Source organism: Oryctolagus cuniculus, chromosome 1, assembly GCF_051225735.1.
Source record: "Oryctolagus cuniculus isolate XC-2025 breed Fujian yellow rabbit chromosome 1, ASM5122573v1, whole genome shotgun sequence".
Lineage (NCBI taxonomy): Eukaryota > Metazoa > Chordata > Mammalia > Lagomorpha > Leporidae > Oryctolagus > Oryctolagus cuniculus.
The window spans coordinates 160,079,234-160,094,706 of NC_142867.1; the positions used below are offsets into that span (position 1 = coordinate 160,079,234).

The 15,473-nt window shown below is 38.8% G+C and overlaps 1 protein-coding gene across 8 annotated transcripts in view; it reads right to left on the minus strand.

Moving 5' to 3' along the window:
• Positions 1-15,473, minus strand: part of SMC5 (structural maintenance of chromosomes 5) — a 106,903-nt gene that overhangs the window by 23,443 nt on the left and 67,987 nt on the right. For all 8 annotated transcript variants that reach the window (XM_017341738.4, XM_008256276.5, XM_002708237.6 and 5 more), the window contains 4 exons: positions 14,220-14,393; positions 13,977-14,146; positions 8,522-8,645; positions 7,275-7,397 (listed from right to left, as the gene is read on the minus strand). In XM_017341738.4, coding sequence (XP_017197227.1) covers positions 7,275-7,397; positions 8,522-8,645; positions 13,977-14,146; positions 14,220-14,393 — 591 coding nt within the window. The remainder of the gene's footprint in view (positions 1-7,274; positions 7,398-8,521; positions 8,646-13,976; positions 14,147-14,219; positions 14,394-15,473) is intronic.

The following is a 15,473-nucleotide window of genomic DNA, read 5'->3' on the forward strand; positions in this document are numbered from 1 at the left end:
AACATTTTATTAAGAAGTGTGCCTGAGAGGTACTGGTCTATAGTTTTCTTATCTTTGTCCAATTTTAGTATCAGGAAATATTGGCCTTGGATAGTGAGTCAAGAAATATTCCCTTGCCTACACTTTCTGCAAGATGGTAGGTAGTGATGAACTTCTCTGGGCAGGCAGCTGGTCTGGGAATATCATAGCTCTCTCCACAGATGAAGGAAGCTTACGAGGCTAAGAGCAGATTCCCTGCTTCCTGTGACTATGGAAGCCCTGTACCCTGTAACAGTGGGAATTCTGTGACTGTGCGATAGGGTGGGGGGTATGGTAGGTCTTTGGGCAACCACTGTTGTCTGGCTTCAGAAGCTCAAAGTTCCCTGATTTGCAGAGGGTTCGGAGCTCACACTGTGTAAGGTTCATGAGACTGCACGGGTGGGGTGTGGAGGCATTGTGGGCTCACCCAGGGCAGCTGATTCATCTTGCCAGAGAGGAGCTGAGGCTCTGATTACACCAGTCTAGGATACTTTCCCTGCTGCTGACAATAGAGATCTATAACGCCCAACTTCAGTGTCACTCTGGACTCTTGTCCCACCAACCAGCACTAGCTAGAGCTCCTCCGGCCCTACCCAGCACAGGACTCTGCATATCCCCCAAGGGAGCAGACATTTCATTAAGCCAGAGTCATAATTCAAAGGTACAAAAGCTTAGAGGAGAAAACCAACAAGTGCTTCCATAAATCCCTAAAAATAAATGTAAACACATTAAAAACATGAACAAGGAAGAATCCCTAAAAGGAACACAATAACACTTTAATATTAGAATGTGAATTAGAGATTGATGAAATGCCTGAAAAGGAACTGAAAAGTATGATCGTTAAGACCACTCAAGGCCAGCGCCACGGCTCACTAGGCTAATCCTCCACCTGCAGCGCCAGCACCCTGGGTTCTAGTCCCGGTTGCTCCTCTTCCAGTCCAGCTCTCTGCTGTGGCCCGGGGAAGGCAGTGGAGGATGGCCCAAGTGCTTGGGCCCTGCACCCCCGCATGGGAGACCGGGAGGAAGCACCTGGCTCCTGGCTTCATAGTGGCCATCTGGGAGGTGAACCAATGGAAGGAAGACCTTTCTCTCTCTCTTAACTCTGCCTGTCAAAAAAAAAAAAAAAAAAAAAAAAAAAAAAGACTACTGTGGTGCAGCAGGTAAAGCTGCCACCTGCAGTGCCAGCATCCCATATAGGCGCCAGTTCTAGTCCCAGCTGCTCCACTTACAATCCAGCTCTCTGCTATGGCCTAGGAAAACAGAAGATGACCCAAGTCCTTGGGCTCCTGTACCCACGTGGGAGACCCAGAAAAAGCTCCTGGCTCCGCATCTGCACAGCTTCAGCCATTGTGGCCAATTGGGAAGTGAACCAGAAGATGGAAGACCCCTCTTTCTCTGCCTTTCCTTCTCCCTATGTGTAACTCTGACTTTCAAATAAATAATTTAAAAAAAAAAAAAAAAAGACTATTCAAAAACACAGAAAAGCAAATACATGAGTTGCCATCTGGGGAGTGAACCAGGGTGTGGAAGACCTCTTTCTCTCTTTCTTATTATCTGTAACTCTTAAAGACCTGTTCATTGAAATGACAGCAGAAACCTTCCCTAATTTGGAGAACTACAGGTATCCAAGTGCTGGAAGTACACAGAACTCCTAATAGGTATGAACAGAAAAGATCTTCAACACAATACATTATAGTCAAACTTTCAAGAGTAAAACACAAAGACAGGATCCTAAAATATGCATGAGAGAAATGTCAGATTACTTTCAAAGGATCTCCAATTAGACTGACAGATGATTTCTCATCAGAAACCCTACTGGCTAGTAGTGAACAGAGAGACATAGTTCAAGTCCTAAAAGAAAAACTGTCTACCAAGAATACTGCACCCAGCAAAGCCCTCACTTATAAATGGAGGTGAAAGACAGACCTTCCAAAACAAAAAGAAATTGAAAAGATTTGTCATCACTCATCCAGTCTTACAAATGATACTTAAAGATGTGCTCCACACAGAAATGTGAAAGTCAGCATCATGAAGAATGTGAAGGCAGAAAATCTCCTAGTGAAAGTATAAAATAAATCCAAAAGAAACAAAAGAAATACTTAAGGGGAAAATGACAGGTCCAAATCATTACTTATCAACAACCTTGAATGTAAATGGCCTAACGTCTCCAATTAAAAGATATAGATCAGCTGAATGGATTAAAAAGTAAGACCCATCTATTTTCACAAGAAACACACCTCACTAACAAATATACACAGAGACTTGGGTAAGACTCCAGAATAACAGGCAATAAAGGCAAAAATAGACAAATGAGATTACATGAAGCTAAGATGCTTCTGCACAGCAAAAGACTTAACAAAGTAAATAGACAACTAACAGAATGGGAGAAAACCTTCATGTACCTAACACCAAGCTTTAACAATCCTCAACTAACAACCACTATTATCTCATCTAATGTCTTCTCCTATACGTCTCCCTTCCTGGATTATTTTAAAACAATCCCAGATTTCCTTCAAAAATATTATATCTATGTATCTCTAAAAGGTAAAGACTTTAACCTAATATTTTAGTATTTTTGATAAAATTTTTAATTTACATTATAGTCAAAGGCTTAATGCTCCATAAAATGAAGAGTTTAACAAATAAAAACTAAAAGACCATAGTTCAGCAGAAAATAGGCAAGGGTCAAATTAAAATATCAAATTAAAAGATGTTCAACTTTACTCACAAAGTAAGTTTTTTCTTTTTTTAAAGTTTTTTGACAGGCAGAGTGGACAAAGAGACAGACAGAGAGAAAAGTCTTCCTTTGCTATTGGTTCACCCTCCAATGGCCGCTGTGGCCGGCGCGCTGCGGCCGGCGCACTGCGCTGATCCGATGGCAGGAGCCAGGTACTTCTCCTGGTCTCCCATGGGGTGCAGGGCCCAAGTACTTGGGCCATCCTCCACTGTACTCCCTGGCCACAGCAGAGAGCTGGCCTGGAAGTTTTAAAATAATCACAAATCATTAAAACCACACCAGTATATAATCCTTAAAAATTTAACAAAGACTTTGAAAATGTTTGACTAAACATTGTATTTGTAGCAAAACTGATTTAACACATCTCCCATCCACAGGTTCACTCTTCAAATGCCCACATGGCCAGAGCTGGGCTAAACTGAAACCGAGAGCCAGAAAGTCGACTAGGATTCTCACTGGTGGCAGGAACTCAACTTCTTGGGTCATTATCTGCTGCTTCCCAGAGCACATTATCAGGAAGCTGGCATATCAGGTACAGAGCTGGGACTTAAACCCAAGTACTTTGATATTGGATATGGGTCTCCTAAGCAGCATCAGAAGGGCTACACCAAATGCCAGTCCTTTGAGATGTGTTTTAAATAGTCAGAATACAGTAAGAAAAGAGATGTAAAAATAATTCAATAGTTCTTCCATATTGATTATAAGCTGAGACAATGTTTTGATTATATCAAGGTAAAGATATTAATTTTATCTAATTCTTTCTGCTTCTTAAAATTTGGCCACTAGAAAGTCTCTAATTATGCAAATGGCTTGTACTATATTTCTACTCGACAGTGCTTAAGTAAATCATTTGTCCTACAGAGTTCCTTATATTTTAGATTTTGCTGACTACAGTCTTCTGGTGTCATTTCATGATACACGTTGCTGTCTTATTTTCTGGAAGCTGGTAGTTTCAAAGCAGCTTCCCCCAAATTTTATCTACCCCAAATAGTGCTGATGCTGAGGCTGAAAAACAATCCTCTACAGGCTTATTCAGATTGGAATTTTATTTTTTCAATGAATTATTCAATATGCAGAAGTGTGTCCTTTCATAAAGATACACATAAATAGTTTTTTGGTGATGTTAGCAGCTAATATGATACACTGTTCAAGAGCAGCTGTAGAGTGGTGACATTCTAATATTCTAATTTCTTCTTCATGTATATCCAGAATGCTTCTGTATAGACAAAGTCCTTCTTGTCACTTATTTTCTATCCTGAATAACAAATTACATTGAAAAGGCTGGGCTTACACTAAATGTACTCTTTTTTTTTTTTTTTAAGATTTATTTATTTTATTTGAAAGTAAGAGTTATAGAGAGAGAGGGAGGGAGAGACACAGAGAAGATCTTCCATCTGTTGGTTTTCACCCTAGATGGCTGCAATCGCCATGGTGGGCCAGACCAAAGCCAGGAGGAGCCAGGAGCTTCGTCCAAGTCTCCAAAGTGGTGGGCAGGGGCACAAGTACTCGGACCATCTTCTGCTGCTTTTCCTAAGGTCGTTAGCAGAGAGCTGGATTGGAAGTGGAGCAGCTGCGACTCAAACCAGCAGCCATGTGGCATGCTGGCATCACAAGTGGCGGCTTTACCTGCTATATCACATCACTTGCCCCTAAATGTGCTTTTTACTATTTTTCAAAATCATGAGCTGGTTCCTTAGTACCTTCTAAAACGACTAATAACTTTTTTAGTGTCATTATAAACTTGAGGATTTAGACACCTTTGATGATTTCCTGTTATCCTTTCATCTAAGACCAGTAAGAGATTTTTCATGAAGCCTCCTGAATTTTAGTAATAATCAAGTCATCTTTTATAATATCCTTACCTTACGGAATGAGAAGATGATATGAGACTAATCTTATGGAAACATTTCTTCCCCTGAACCTGTAATCATCCATTTCTCCAATGGGTCTTTTTAGTGGGAAACAGTATTTAGAAGCCTCTGCCTATATCTTTTCAGTAGAGACACAGGAAAAACCTTCGTTTCTTTCAGTCTTTTTAGAGAAAATATACTATAGGTTCATCCTGAAATTTCCAGTTCATGTTAAAAACTTGTTTTACAACTGAATCTTTATGCTAAAACCCCTAATGGCATTACACAATTACTTAATTCCTTTATAACATTTTTTCAGAGTAAGATTAACAAACATTAACACTATGATTACTTAAAACAGAACCAGTTTTGTTTTGTTTTGCAATTTTTTCACATGAGTCAAGTTGCTTAGAATACCATCATTTGGAATAATTTTTCTCTGTAAAACTATTCTGTCAAAGCTAGATGCAAAGTTTGTCTTAAAACATTTAATTGTGTTTTGTTGGCAGATAATTCTGAAGTAGAAAATAACAGTATCTGTTTAGATGCCATGTACTTTTAACCTTGTCTTCTACCACTCTCATGAACAATTTAAAAAATTTATTACTGTAATTTTTAAGTAAATGAACATACAGGCACAGTTATCACTTTCCCTGAATCTTTCTTGTAATAATCTTTATAAAAGATGAATTATAGCATTACATTTTATGCTTATTTGACCTAGTTTTAGCACTATTTTATTCCTATTTATCTATTTAATTTTCAAAGAATTATTTATTTGAGAGGTAGTTACAGAGAGTGAGAAGTAGAGACAGAGAGAAAGGTCTTCCATCCACTGGTTCACTCCCTAAATGGCCGCAATAGATAGGGCTGTGCCAATCGGAAGCCAGGAGGCAGTAGCTTCTTCAGGGTCTTCCACATGGGTGCAGGGACCCAAGAACTTGGGCCATCTTCTTTGCTTTTCCAGGCCATAGCAGAGAACTGGATCAGAAGTGGAGCAGCCAGGACTTGGACCAGCGCCCATATGGGATGCTGGTGGTGGCTTTACCTGCTACACCACAGCATGAGCCCCGCTAAAGTAATATTCTTTTATTTCCTCATAACACATATAGGGCAACTCAACATAGTCTATTTTATTTTTATTGATTCCCTTGTTCCACTTTGCAGAGAACTGTGCTTTTATTATACTGTCAGGCACAGTACCACACAGTACACATTTTATTGTCTCCATAAACTATCATATGGCTGTAGTTATCACGATGCTTTGTTCTACAAAGAAGTTTCCGTTGATTTGCAAGTTTATAAGTCTGGACCAGTCCAGCACTATCCAAATTCCCTGGAGTGTATAAAGCTGCCTTCTCATTTCAGCTGCTCTCAAATTGGTCTGCTGAGCTTTCTATACTTAATGAGGGGCCTCCTCCCTTTACAGATGAGAACTTTATGGGCAACTTGGTATCTGGGTTTTCTAAGCATCCTCTTGGTGATACCACTCTGGTCTTGCTGCTGCTGATTTAACTCACTCACCTGTATTTTAGAGTTCCCAGGTGTCACATAATAAAGAATTCAGCTGGCTTTTATTCTAAAACTGATGGAATTGAGTGAGAGCCTTTGTCACTCATGAGTCTCTTGGATCACATCTCAGTTTATATTAAGGTGATGACTCAGGATAGCAGGAGGTACCACCACAAAGATCAACCATATGATTAGAGGTTTGGATCTTTGAAATCACATGAAATCCGTCAAACTTGCCAAAATCTGAGGGAGAAACTGGAGACTGAGCTCAACCACACAGCCAATGATTCAATCAGCCACGCCCATGAAATAAAACTGCAACAAAAACTCAGCAATAAAGCTTGGTAGAGTTTCTTGGTGAACAAACAGATGTATGAGGAGCGTGTTGCACCTGTTCCACAGAAAAGGGTACAGAAACTCTTGTGTTTACTATTTTCCAAGACCTCCTCTTAGATATCTCTTCATTTGACTACTCTTAATTTGTATCCTTTATTAGAAAAAACTCTAGCCCTAAGTATAGCATTTTTTCTGAGTTTTGAGCTGTTCTAGTGGATTACGAACCTGAGAGGGTCATGGGAACCTCTGAATTTACAGCCAGTGGGTTAGAAGTGCAAGTGGTGCAGCCTTTGGAATTTGCAGCTGGTGTCACATTAAGGGCAGCCTGAGTTCTTAAACTGTAGAGTCTGCCAGTAATTCCGAATGCTCAACATTACAGTAGTACCGCAGTATACAGTAGGGTTACCTTGACACTTTTGTTCCTTTGTGGTCCATAGGTTTCGTGTTGTCAATGCTAGATGCACTTCTATTTTAGGAAAAGGATTTTGGAAATTCAAAGACTACGCCACTGTCATTACCATGACGTTGCCAGTTCTTTTCTGGGTTCTGAGTTAACATGGTCTATCACACTTTTTCCCCTCTGTGCACTATTCAAATATTTATTATTTCACAACCAAATATTAATAGGTTAAGTTGCCAAGGTTATACAGCTACTCTCCCGTGTCTCAAGTATTGCTTCCTCAGTAGTAGCTTGCACTAAGTTTGTAAATTCAATAGCATATAATAATAAATTGCATATTACAAATGAGAATATATGACATTAAGTTTTCAGGTAGTTAGAGGCTAGAATGTCAAAATAAAAAATAAAGGTAAAATCTTACCTCAGTGACACGTAGTTGTGAAGATGCAGCCATATAATCTGATTCTAATTTGTTCTTCTCAGAGATCACTGTAGTATTTTGAAGAATTAAATCAACTTTTTGTATATGCAAAGAAGTACAAATCTAGAAACAAAAACACCTAATAGTTTAGTGTTCAAGTAATCTACATTTAAGAGCTAAGAAAAACAATATAGTTTATTTTCAAAATAAAATTATAAATCACGCACACCATAAAAAGCAGCATTTTTCTATTGTGACTGACACTTCTCTTATATAGTCCTTTAAACAGATTTTAAAAAGAAACTTTGTTTTTATCTACTTGAAAGGTGGAGCGAGAGTAAAAGAGAAAGATAAAGAGAGAGAGAGAGAGAGAGAGAGAGAGAGAATGAATTATCTTCCATTGCTGTTTTACTGGCCAGATGCTTCCAACAGCTAGAGCTGGGACAAACTAAAGCCAGGAGCCCAGAATTCCACCCAGATATCCCAGTGAGCGTCAGGGGCCCAAGTACTTGAGACTATCTGCTGCCTCCAAGGATGCATCAGAAGTGAGCTAGATCAGAAGCACAGAAGCCAGGACTCAGACACTGGAGTGGCAATCTGGTTTGGAATGCAGATACCCCAAGTACTGGCTTAACCAGCTGCGCCACAATGGCCAATCACACAAGAGAATTTTCCTATGTGTTTAAAAGTCATCTGGAATGAATTAGTGAATGTTTTTAACCTATTACCTATTAAGAAAATGTCAAATAACTGCAAGCTGAAACTGATGATAAAAATTTCTTGCATATATAACTAAAACATTAAAATCTTCATCATGATCTTCCTTCCAATAAAGCCCTTTAAAGATCTGATTTACAGGGACCAGTGTTGTGGCACAGTGGGTTAAGCTGCCATATGTGATGCTGTCAACCCATATGGGTGCCAGTTTGTGTCCTGGCTGTTCTACTTCTGATTCAGCTCCCTCCTAATTCACCTGAGAAAGCAGCTGAGGATGTCCCAAGTGCTTGGGCCCTGCACACACGTGGTAGGCCAGGAAGAAGTTCCTCACTCCTGGCTCTGGACGGGACAGCCCCAGCCATTACAGCCATTTGAGGAATGAACCAGCAGACGGAGATCTCTCGTTCCATCTCTCCCTCTCTCTCTGTTAACTCTTTCAAATAAATAATCTTTAAAACAAAAAATTGACTATCTTGTCTTCTTACCTGCAATTAAAAAGAAATGACTAAAATTAAGTAAATTTGTCTTACCTTTACTAGGTTTGTTAATTCGGTAACAAGTTTTGCTTTTTGAACATTTATTTCTTTGATTTTGGTAGCTGCTTTTCTTTCTTCCTCTTCAAGGTTGCAAGTATCCTGCTCCATCAGCTTTAAGCTGTATGACAAGAAAAATGACACAATTCAGAATTAGACACAGGATTGAGCCCAAATCCTTAAGTCCAAGGCTGTTTTCTGGGCTATATTTAGCAATGTTGTCCAGATAGAGCAATTAGCCAGGATCTGAAAGTATTTGCTGAGATACATTATGGTCCCAGCCTACTCTAACTAATGGTAGTGCTAATGTTACAGGATCAGGAGTCAGAAAGATGACTTTGAATTTCCCCTCTGCCACTAACAGCAGTCTGGACAAGTCAGCTGCTCTTCTAAGCTTTGGTTTCCTCCTCTATAAACTGCAGATAATATTTCCCTTATGGGGTTGTGGTGAAGACTGCAACATACTCGGTACAGTGCCTAGCCTGTGCCTAACGTAAGCCTTTTCTATTGTTACTAATAACATGTATGAAACACAGTCTTTTGACTAACAAGGTAAAAAGCAGAAGTAAAAAAACAATACAGTAAGTTAAAAAGTTAATATTACGTTCTTTTTTTAAAAGAATGATTTACTTCAGAAGCAGAAGGGAGTGGAGGAATGGATGGGGAGGGAGAGAGAGAGAGAGAGAGAGAGAAAGAGAAAGAGAGAGAGAGAGAGAGAGAGAGAGAGAGAGAGAGAGAAAACGCCATTCTGTAGTTCATTCCCCTAATGTCTGCAAAAGCCAGGAATGGACCAGACTGTGTAGAAGCCAGGAGCTAGGATACAATCCTGCTCTCCAACTCGAGTGGCAAGAACCCAGTTACTTGAGCCATCACTGCTGCCTCCCAGAATCAGCATTAGCAGGTAGCTGGAATCAGGAGCTGGAGGCCAGTATTGAACTCAGGTACCAAGATATGAGGTGTGGGCAGTCTAACCAATCCCTTAACTACCCTGCTAAACACCTGCTCCAATGCTCTCTATTTGAAGAAGAAACTAAGGTTCAGAGATGCTAAGCAAGCTACATGACATTGCAGATATTAACTGGTAAGATATTTTTAACAAAACACCACGGGAGAAAGTTCATGCTCTTTCCACTATATATGTTGTCTACAAGGTGGGAGTGGGTGGGATGGATGCAAAAATAAACACAAATGAACAAATTCAACAGAAGCTGTAGAGTGATCTGAAGGTTATATCGGGGAGGGGAGGGAAGTAAGTTAGAATGAGCAGAATAAAACGAGAATCTGAATAATCATGAAAGCTAGTCTAAAATAAAAAAATAGTGGACTGGTAACGGGCTTGAAAAATCATTTTCCTTGCAAAAATTAACATTACTTGATGAGGAGAAAGTTTAATGTTAGATGACAGGTCCCAGAAAGCAGCTGCCAAAAAAGGTTATATGCTTTGTAGAAGAGTGAAGAGAGGAACAAAGTGAAGGGTTAATGCTGAAAGAAAGGTTTAAAGTTGAAAACCATTCTAGGAAGCTAGATTAAAAAGATGCGCAAACTACAGTATGTTTTCAAATAAGTTAATTATTTGCCTTTCCTAAAACATTTCAAACATGATTCAACTTTATAATCTGTTTAGTAACATATACTGTATTAGGCCAAAGTAAACACATCTATTCAAGTCAGTTACCTGTCATTTGTTACTAAATATTATGTCACTAACCTCCATTTTATAGTAGAGGCAAGAAGTTAAAAGAACAGTAACAAAAAGGTCTGAGTTGTGTCATGACAAATATGGGAAAGACCTTGAAACTAGAAGTCATTACCTTTTCCTATCCTAGATAACTCTAACACCTTTTATCCTATCTTATATCTTCTGGTTTCTATAAAATACCTACACTCAAAATTCTGCTCTCTACACTCAAAAATCGGCAGAACTTCCTCTTTCCCTACCACTCTCCTCTAGAACTGGTGACAAAATGGCCAGGTTGGCTGATCTTTCTCTATCTCCCCCTGCTTCCCTGCTTTCACCATTTCAAACTCGACATGCACATGCAGTCCACAAACCCCTAAGGACCTTTCAAAATCATTTCAAGGCAATCTGTGAGGTCAAAACTATTCTCCATGAGAGTAACACACATCTTTGTCCATTCTCACCGTGGTTGCTTTATCTTCAGTGATAGTGCAAAAGCAATGGTGATTAAAAGGCCAGTACTTTAGAACAAATCAAAATATAGTGGTATCAAAGTGTACTAGTAGTTACTGGACTCCTCATTTTTAAAAAATGCCAAATTCATTTCAGAATGCCTTTGAGGAAGCAGTAAAGAATGAATTTCATTAAATCTCAAAACATTAAATGTCTTTTAATACTCAGTGTGATAAAAATGGGAAGTATATAATACCTATAAAGCATTTGTGCTGTTGCTAAAAGTACAGTAGCTATCTCAAGAAAAACTACTTGGTGGGGGCCGGTGCCGTGGTGTAATAGGCTAATAAGCCTCTGTCTGTGGCGCTGCCATCCCATGTGGGCGCTGGTTTGTGTTCAGCTGCTCCTCTTCCAATCCAGTTCTCTTCTACAGCCTGGGAAAGCAGTAGAAGATGGTCCAAATGCTTGGGCCCCTGGCACCTACACGAGACCAGGAAGAAGCTCCTGGCTCCTGGCTTCGGATCGGTGCAGCTCTGGTCATTGCAGCCATTTGGGATATGAACCAGCAAATGGAAGACCTTTCTCTCTGTCTCTCCTTAAGTCTACCTCTCAAATAAATAAATAAAAATCTTTAAAAAAAGAAAGTAAAGAAAACTACTTGGTTGAATAAGTTTGAAGCTGTAATAGACACTTTTCATGGAATGCTATCTTTACCTGAAAGAATGACAAACTAATTATTCAGATTTGGGTATTTGGCCATTTTTCTTTTTTTTTTTTTTTGGTGGAAAATGGAATTAAGTTTATTTTGGTGGAAACGAATTTTGAAATATGTGCATAGTTCTCTCTCTCTCTCTCTCTTTTTTTTTTTTGGTTTTCATTTAATGAATACAAATTTCGTATGTACAGCTTTAGGAATATAGTATGTCTTCCCACCATTCCCGCCCTCTTATTCCCTCTCTCATTCCATTTTTCACTAAGATTCATTTTTAATCGACTTTATATACTGAAAACCACCATTTTTCTTTTTCCAAAAAAAAAAAAAAAAAAAAAAAAAATGAAGTGAGCCTATCAGTTCAATTATAGCTGATGTTTATACCAATGATAAAATTCAAGCTTTCAAATAAAACCCAGAATTTTAGAAAATTTGTTATCTGGCACTGTAAGTTTGACAACTTCAGAATTATTTATTTTTCTGATGGACTCATTTATCATTGCTATCTTTAAAAATATTATATAATGTGGGGCTGGCACTGTGGTACAGTGGGTTAACGCCTGGCATCTGATATGGGCACCGGTTATTGTCCCAGCTGCTGCTCTTCCTTCTGATCCAGCTCTCTGCTATGGCCTGGGAAAGCAGTAGAAGATGGCCCAAGTCTTTGAGCCCTGCACCCGCATGGGAGACCTGGAAGAAGCTCCTGGCTCCTGGCTTCAGATTGGCACAGCTCCGGCTATTGTGGCCATCTGGGGAGTGAACCAGTGGATGGAAGACCTCTCTCTTTCTGCCTCTCCTCTCTCTGTGTAACTCTGATTTTCAAATAAATAAATAAATCTTTAAAAAATGTATAATAAAATAATACATGATGTAAGAATACCACCCATGGGTAAAACATACATTTAGGGACTAGTGCTTGGCTTAGCAATTAAACTCCTGGTTAAAATGTCCTGGTTCAAAGTGCCCAGATTCCAATCTCTGCTCTGCTTCTAATATCAGTTCCTTGATATTGTGCACTGTGGCAGGCAGTAGGTGATGGCTCAAGTGGTTGGGTCCCTGCTACACATATGAGAGAATTGAACTGAGCTCCTGGCTCCTGGCTCTAGCTTGACCCAGCCCTGGCCATTTAGGACATTTCGGGAGTCAATCAGTGGATGGGAGCTCTCTGTCTGTCTCTCTGCTGCTCAAAAAGAAAAACTAAACAAAAAACACCCATTTAAAGTAGGATGGGAGCTAGCATTGTTGCAGAGCAGGTTAAGCCACTGACTGAGATATACTGGAGCAACAGTTTGAGCCCAGGCAACTCTGCTTCTGATCCAGCTCCCTGTTAATGTGCTGGCGAAGGCATGGAAGGTGGTCCCTACCATCCATGTGGGAGACCAGGATGGAGCTCCTGGCTCCCTGGTCTGGCCTGGCACAGACCTGGATGTCACAGCCATTTGGTGAGTGAACCAGCAGATGGAAGCTGTCTTTTTTTCTCTTTCTCTGTCCCTGCCTGTGTCACTCAGTTTTTCAAATAAATAAATAAATATTTTTAAAAATATAAAGTACAGATTTTAACCTAACAGAGTACACACAAATCCACTGACACGATTTCATACTGTAATTAAACCTTAGCAAACTACACTTTGGCAAGTATTGATGTAGTATTAAAGAATATTCACAATTAGCTAAAAAGTCTATTAAAATATTTCTCCATTTTACAATCACATGTTTATATGAAGCCAGATATCCTTCATTATACCTCAACCACAACATCTCACAACAGACTGAACCCGGAAGCAGATATGAAAAACCTACTAACTTCCAACTAAAGAGATATGCAAAAGTGTAAAATAATTCTACTCTTCTAATTACATTCTATTTGGAAGTTATTTTTCATAACTATTTCATTCTAACAATAGATTTATTATTTTTAAGTAAATTCATACTTAAAACAATGTTATAGTTTCTAAGTGGTAAATAGCAATAGATGTAATCCATATAAAAACTTCTTAAGATCTGCATAATTTTAAGCATGTAAAGGTGTCTAAGGATTGGAATAGCTGACAAAAGAAAAACACATAATACTTTTTTTTTTTTGACAGGCAGAGTGGACAGTGAGAGAGAGAGACAGAGAGAAAGGTCTTCCTTTGCCGTTGGTTCACCCTCCAATGGCCGCCACGGCCGGCACGCTGCGGCTGGCGCATTGTGCTGATCCAATGGCAGGAGGCAGGTGCTTCTACTGGTCTCCCATGGGGTGCAGGGCCCAAGCACTTGGGCCATCCTCCACTGCACTCCCGGGCCACAGCAGAGAGCTGGCCTGGAAGAGGGGCAACCGGGACAGAACCCGGCGCCCCGACCAGGACTGGAACCCGGTGTGCCGGCACCGCAAGGCGGAGGATTAGCCTAGTGAGCCGCGGCACAGGTCGAAAAACACATAATACTTAATAATATTTATCTCCTTTTGACAAACTGACTAAAATCATGTTTGGGCAGTCAGATAAAGTTGAGAGAAACACGACTACAAAATGTGTGTGTGTGTAGAAACTTTCTAGTCACTAGAGGGTGTCTTTAACAATGTCTCACACAGCATTTCACACTCTCCCCTCAGACAATCTAAAAGATACCTTCCCAGTTTGGAACTGATTTTTTGTTCCAGTTGTCTTTTTCTGGTTTTTCTTTCAAGCAGCTCCTTCTTCTTTTGTCTAAGTTCATTGTCTTTGTGTTCCAGATGCTTGTTTGTCTCACGTAAGGTACTCAATCCTGATTCCACCAACTGTAATTTTCTATTAATTTCCTATGGAAATTCAAAATTGTTAATATATGCAAAACACAGTTCTTTTTTCTAACATCAAATCAAACTAACCAACCTTTAGCTGTTCTTCCAAATGTCTTCTCTGCTCTAGATCCACAGTGACAGTGAGAAACTGGGCCACTTTTAGGGATGTATTACTAGAAATAAGTTTGTTTGAATAAAAAGAAGTTTTCACCACATACTTTTCTTCTGCTGTATAAATTTGTTTTAATCGAGTTTCTTGTATTACCTATAATGTAAAACAAATGTTAGTGCACATGTAATAATAATAATTACAATACACGTTTTAGAGTAAGATATTCAGAGCAAATGAATTTCAAAAGGTCTAATTTAGCATAAAATACACTACATATACCTTCTGTTTTTTAATTTATCCAAAAACATCTCTAAAAAGGTGTGTTGATTCATTCAAGAATATTATATTAGAGAGCAATACTAAGAAAAAGAATTAGGAGAAAACTAAGAAAACCAGAAAAGTTGGCTATACTACTACTGCATTACATAATCTCACCCAAATCAGCGTACTTTAGAGTTTTATATTTAAGAAAACACATCAGGAGCCAGATACCCAGAACGGTGAACTATGTTATCTTGGTAAGTCATTTATTCTCCCCTATCCACAGGTGTACTGTTCAGAGATGGAGAGCTTAATATTTAGTTTCTGTATATTTTGTTCCTTACTCAATGGAAGCATTTTTCAAATGCAAGTACATAAAATTTTTGTCCTTTGTGTTTTTTCAAAATATTTTCTTAAGAATTTATACAAGGAGTTTCATAAATTAGAAAACATTCTAAACACTGTGACATTGTTAAGATCTACTTCTGTGTATATATGAAGAACAGGCTGTTTTCCTACAGTTTTCTTCTAATTTATAAAGATTCATAACTAATACCACCATGGCTTGTTTCCTTCCAGGATTATATACTCTAGGTGAAGAGATAAGACAGATTTAAAGCATAGTCAATAGGGTATAAACTGGCACATTAAATCCTGAATAGTCTGTTATGAAGAAAAACACTAGATGAGGTTAGCCTACCAAAGTTTCATAAACATTGAGTTTTAAATGGAATTTGACTCAACAGGATAGTGAAGGAGGGGCATTTACAGCAAAAAGGACATCTTAAAACTACGCACAATTTAACCACAGGGCACTATCTTAGAAATTAATGAAACAACAATTCCATAAATAAGGTGTTAACACTGTGACAGAACCTCAAATGTAAAGGCTTGATAATAAAGTGAAACATTCACTAAGAAATACATTTTTTTTAAAAATATATCAAGTATATCTTTTTTTTTTAAGATTTA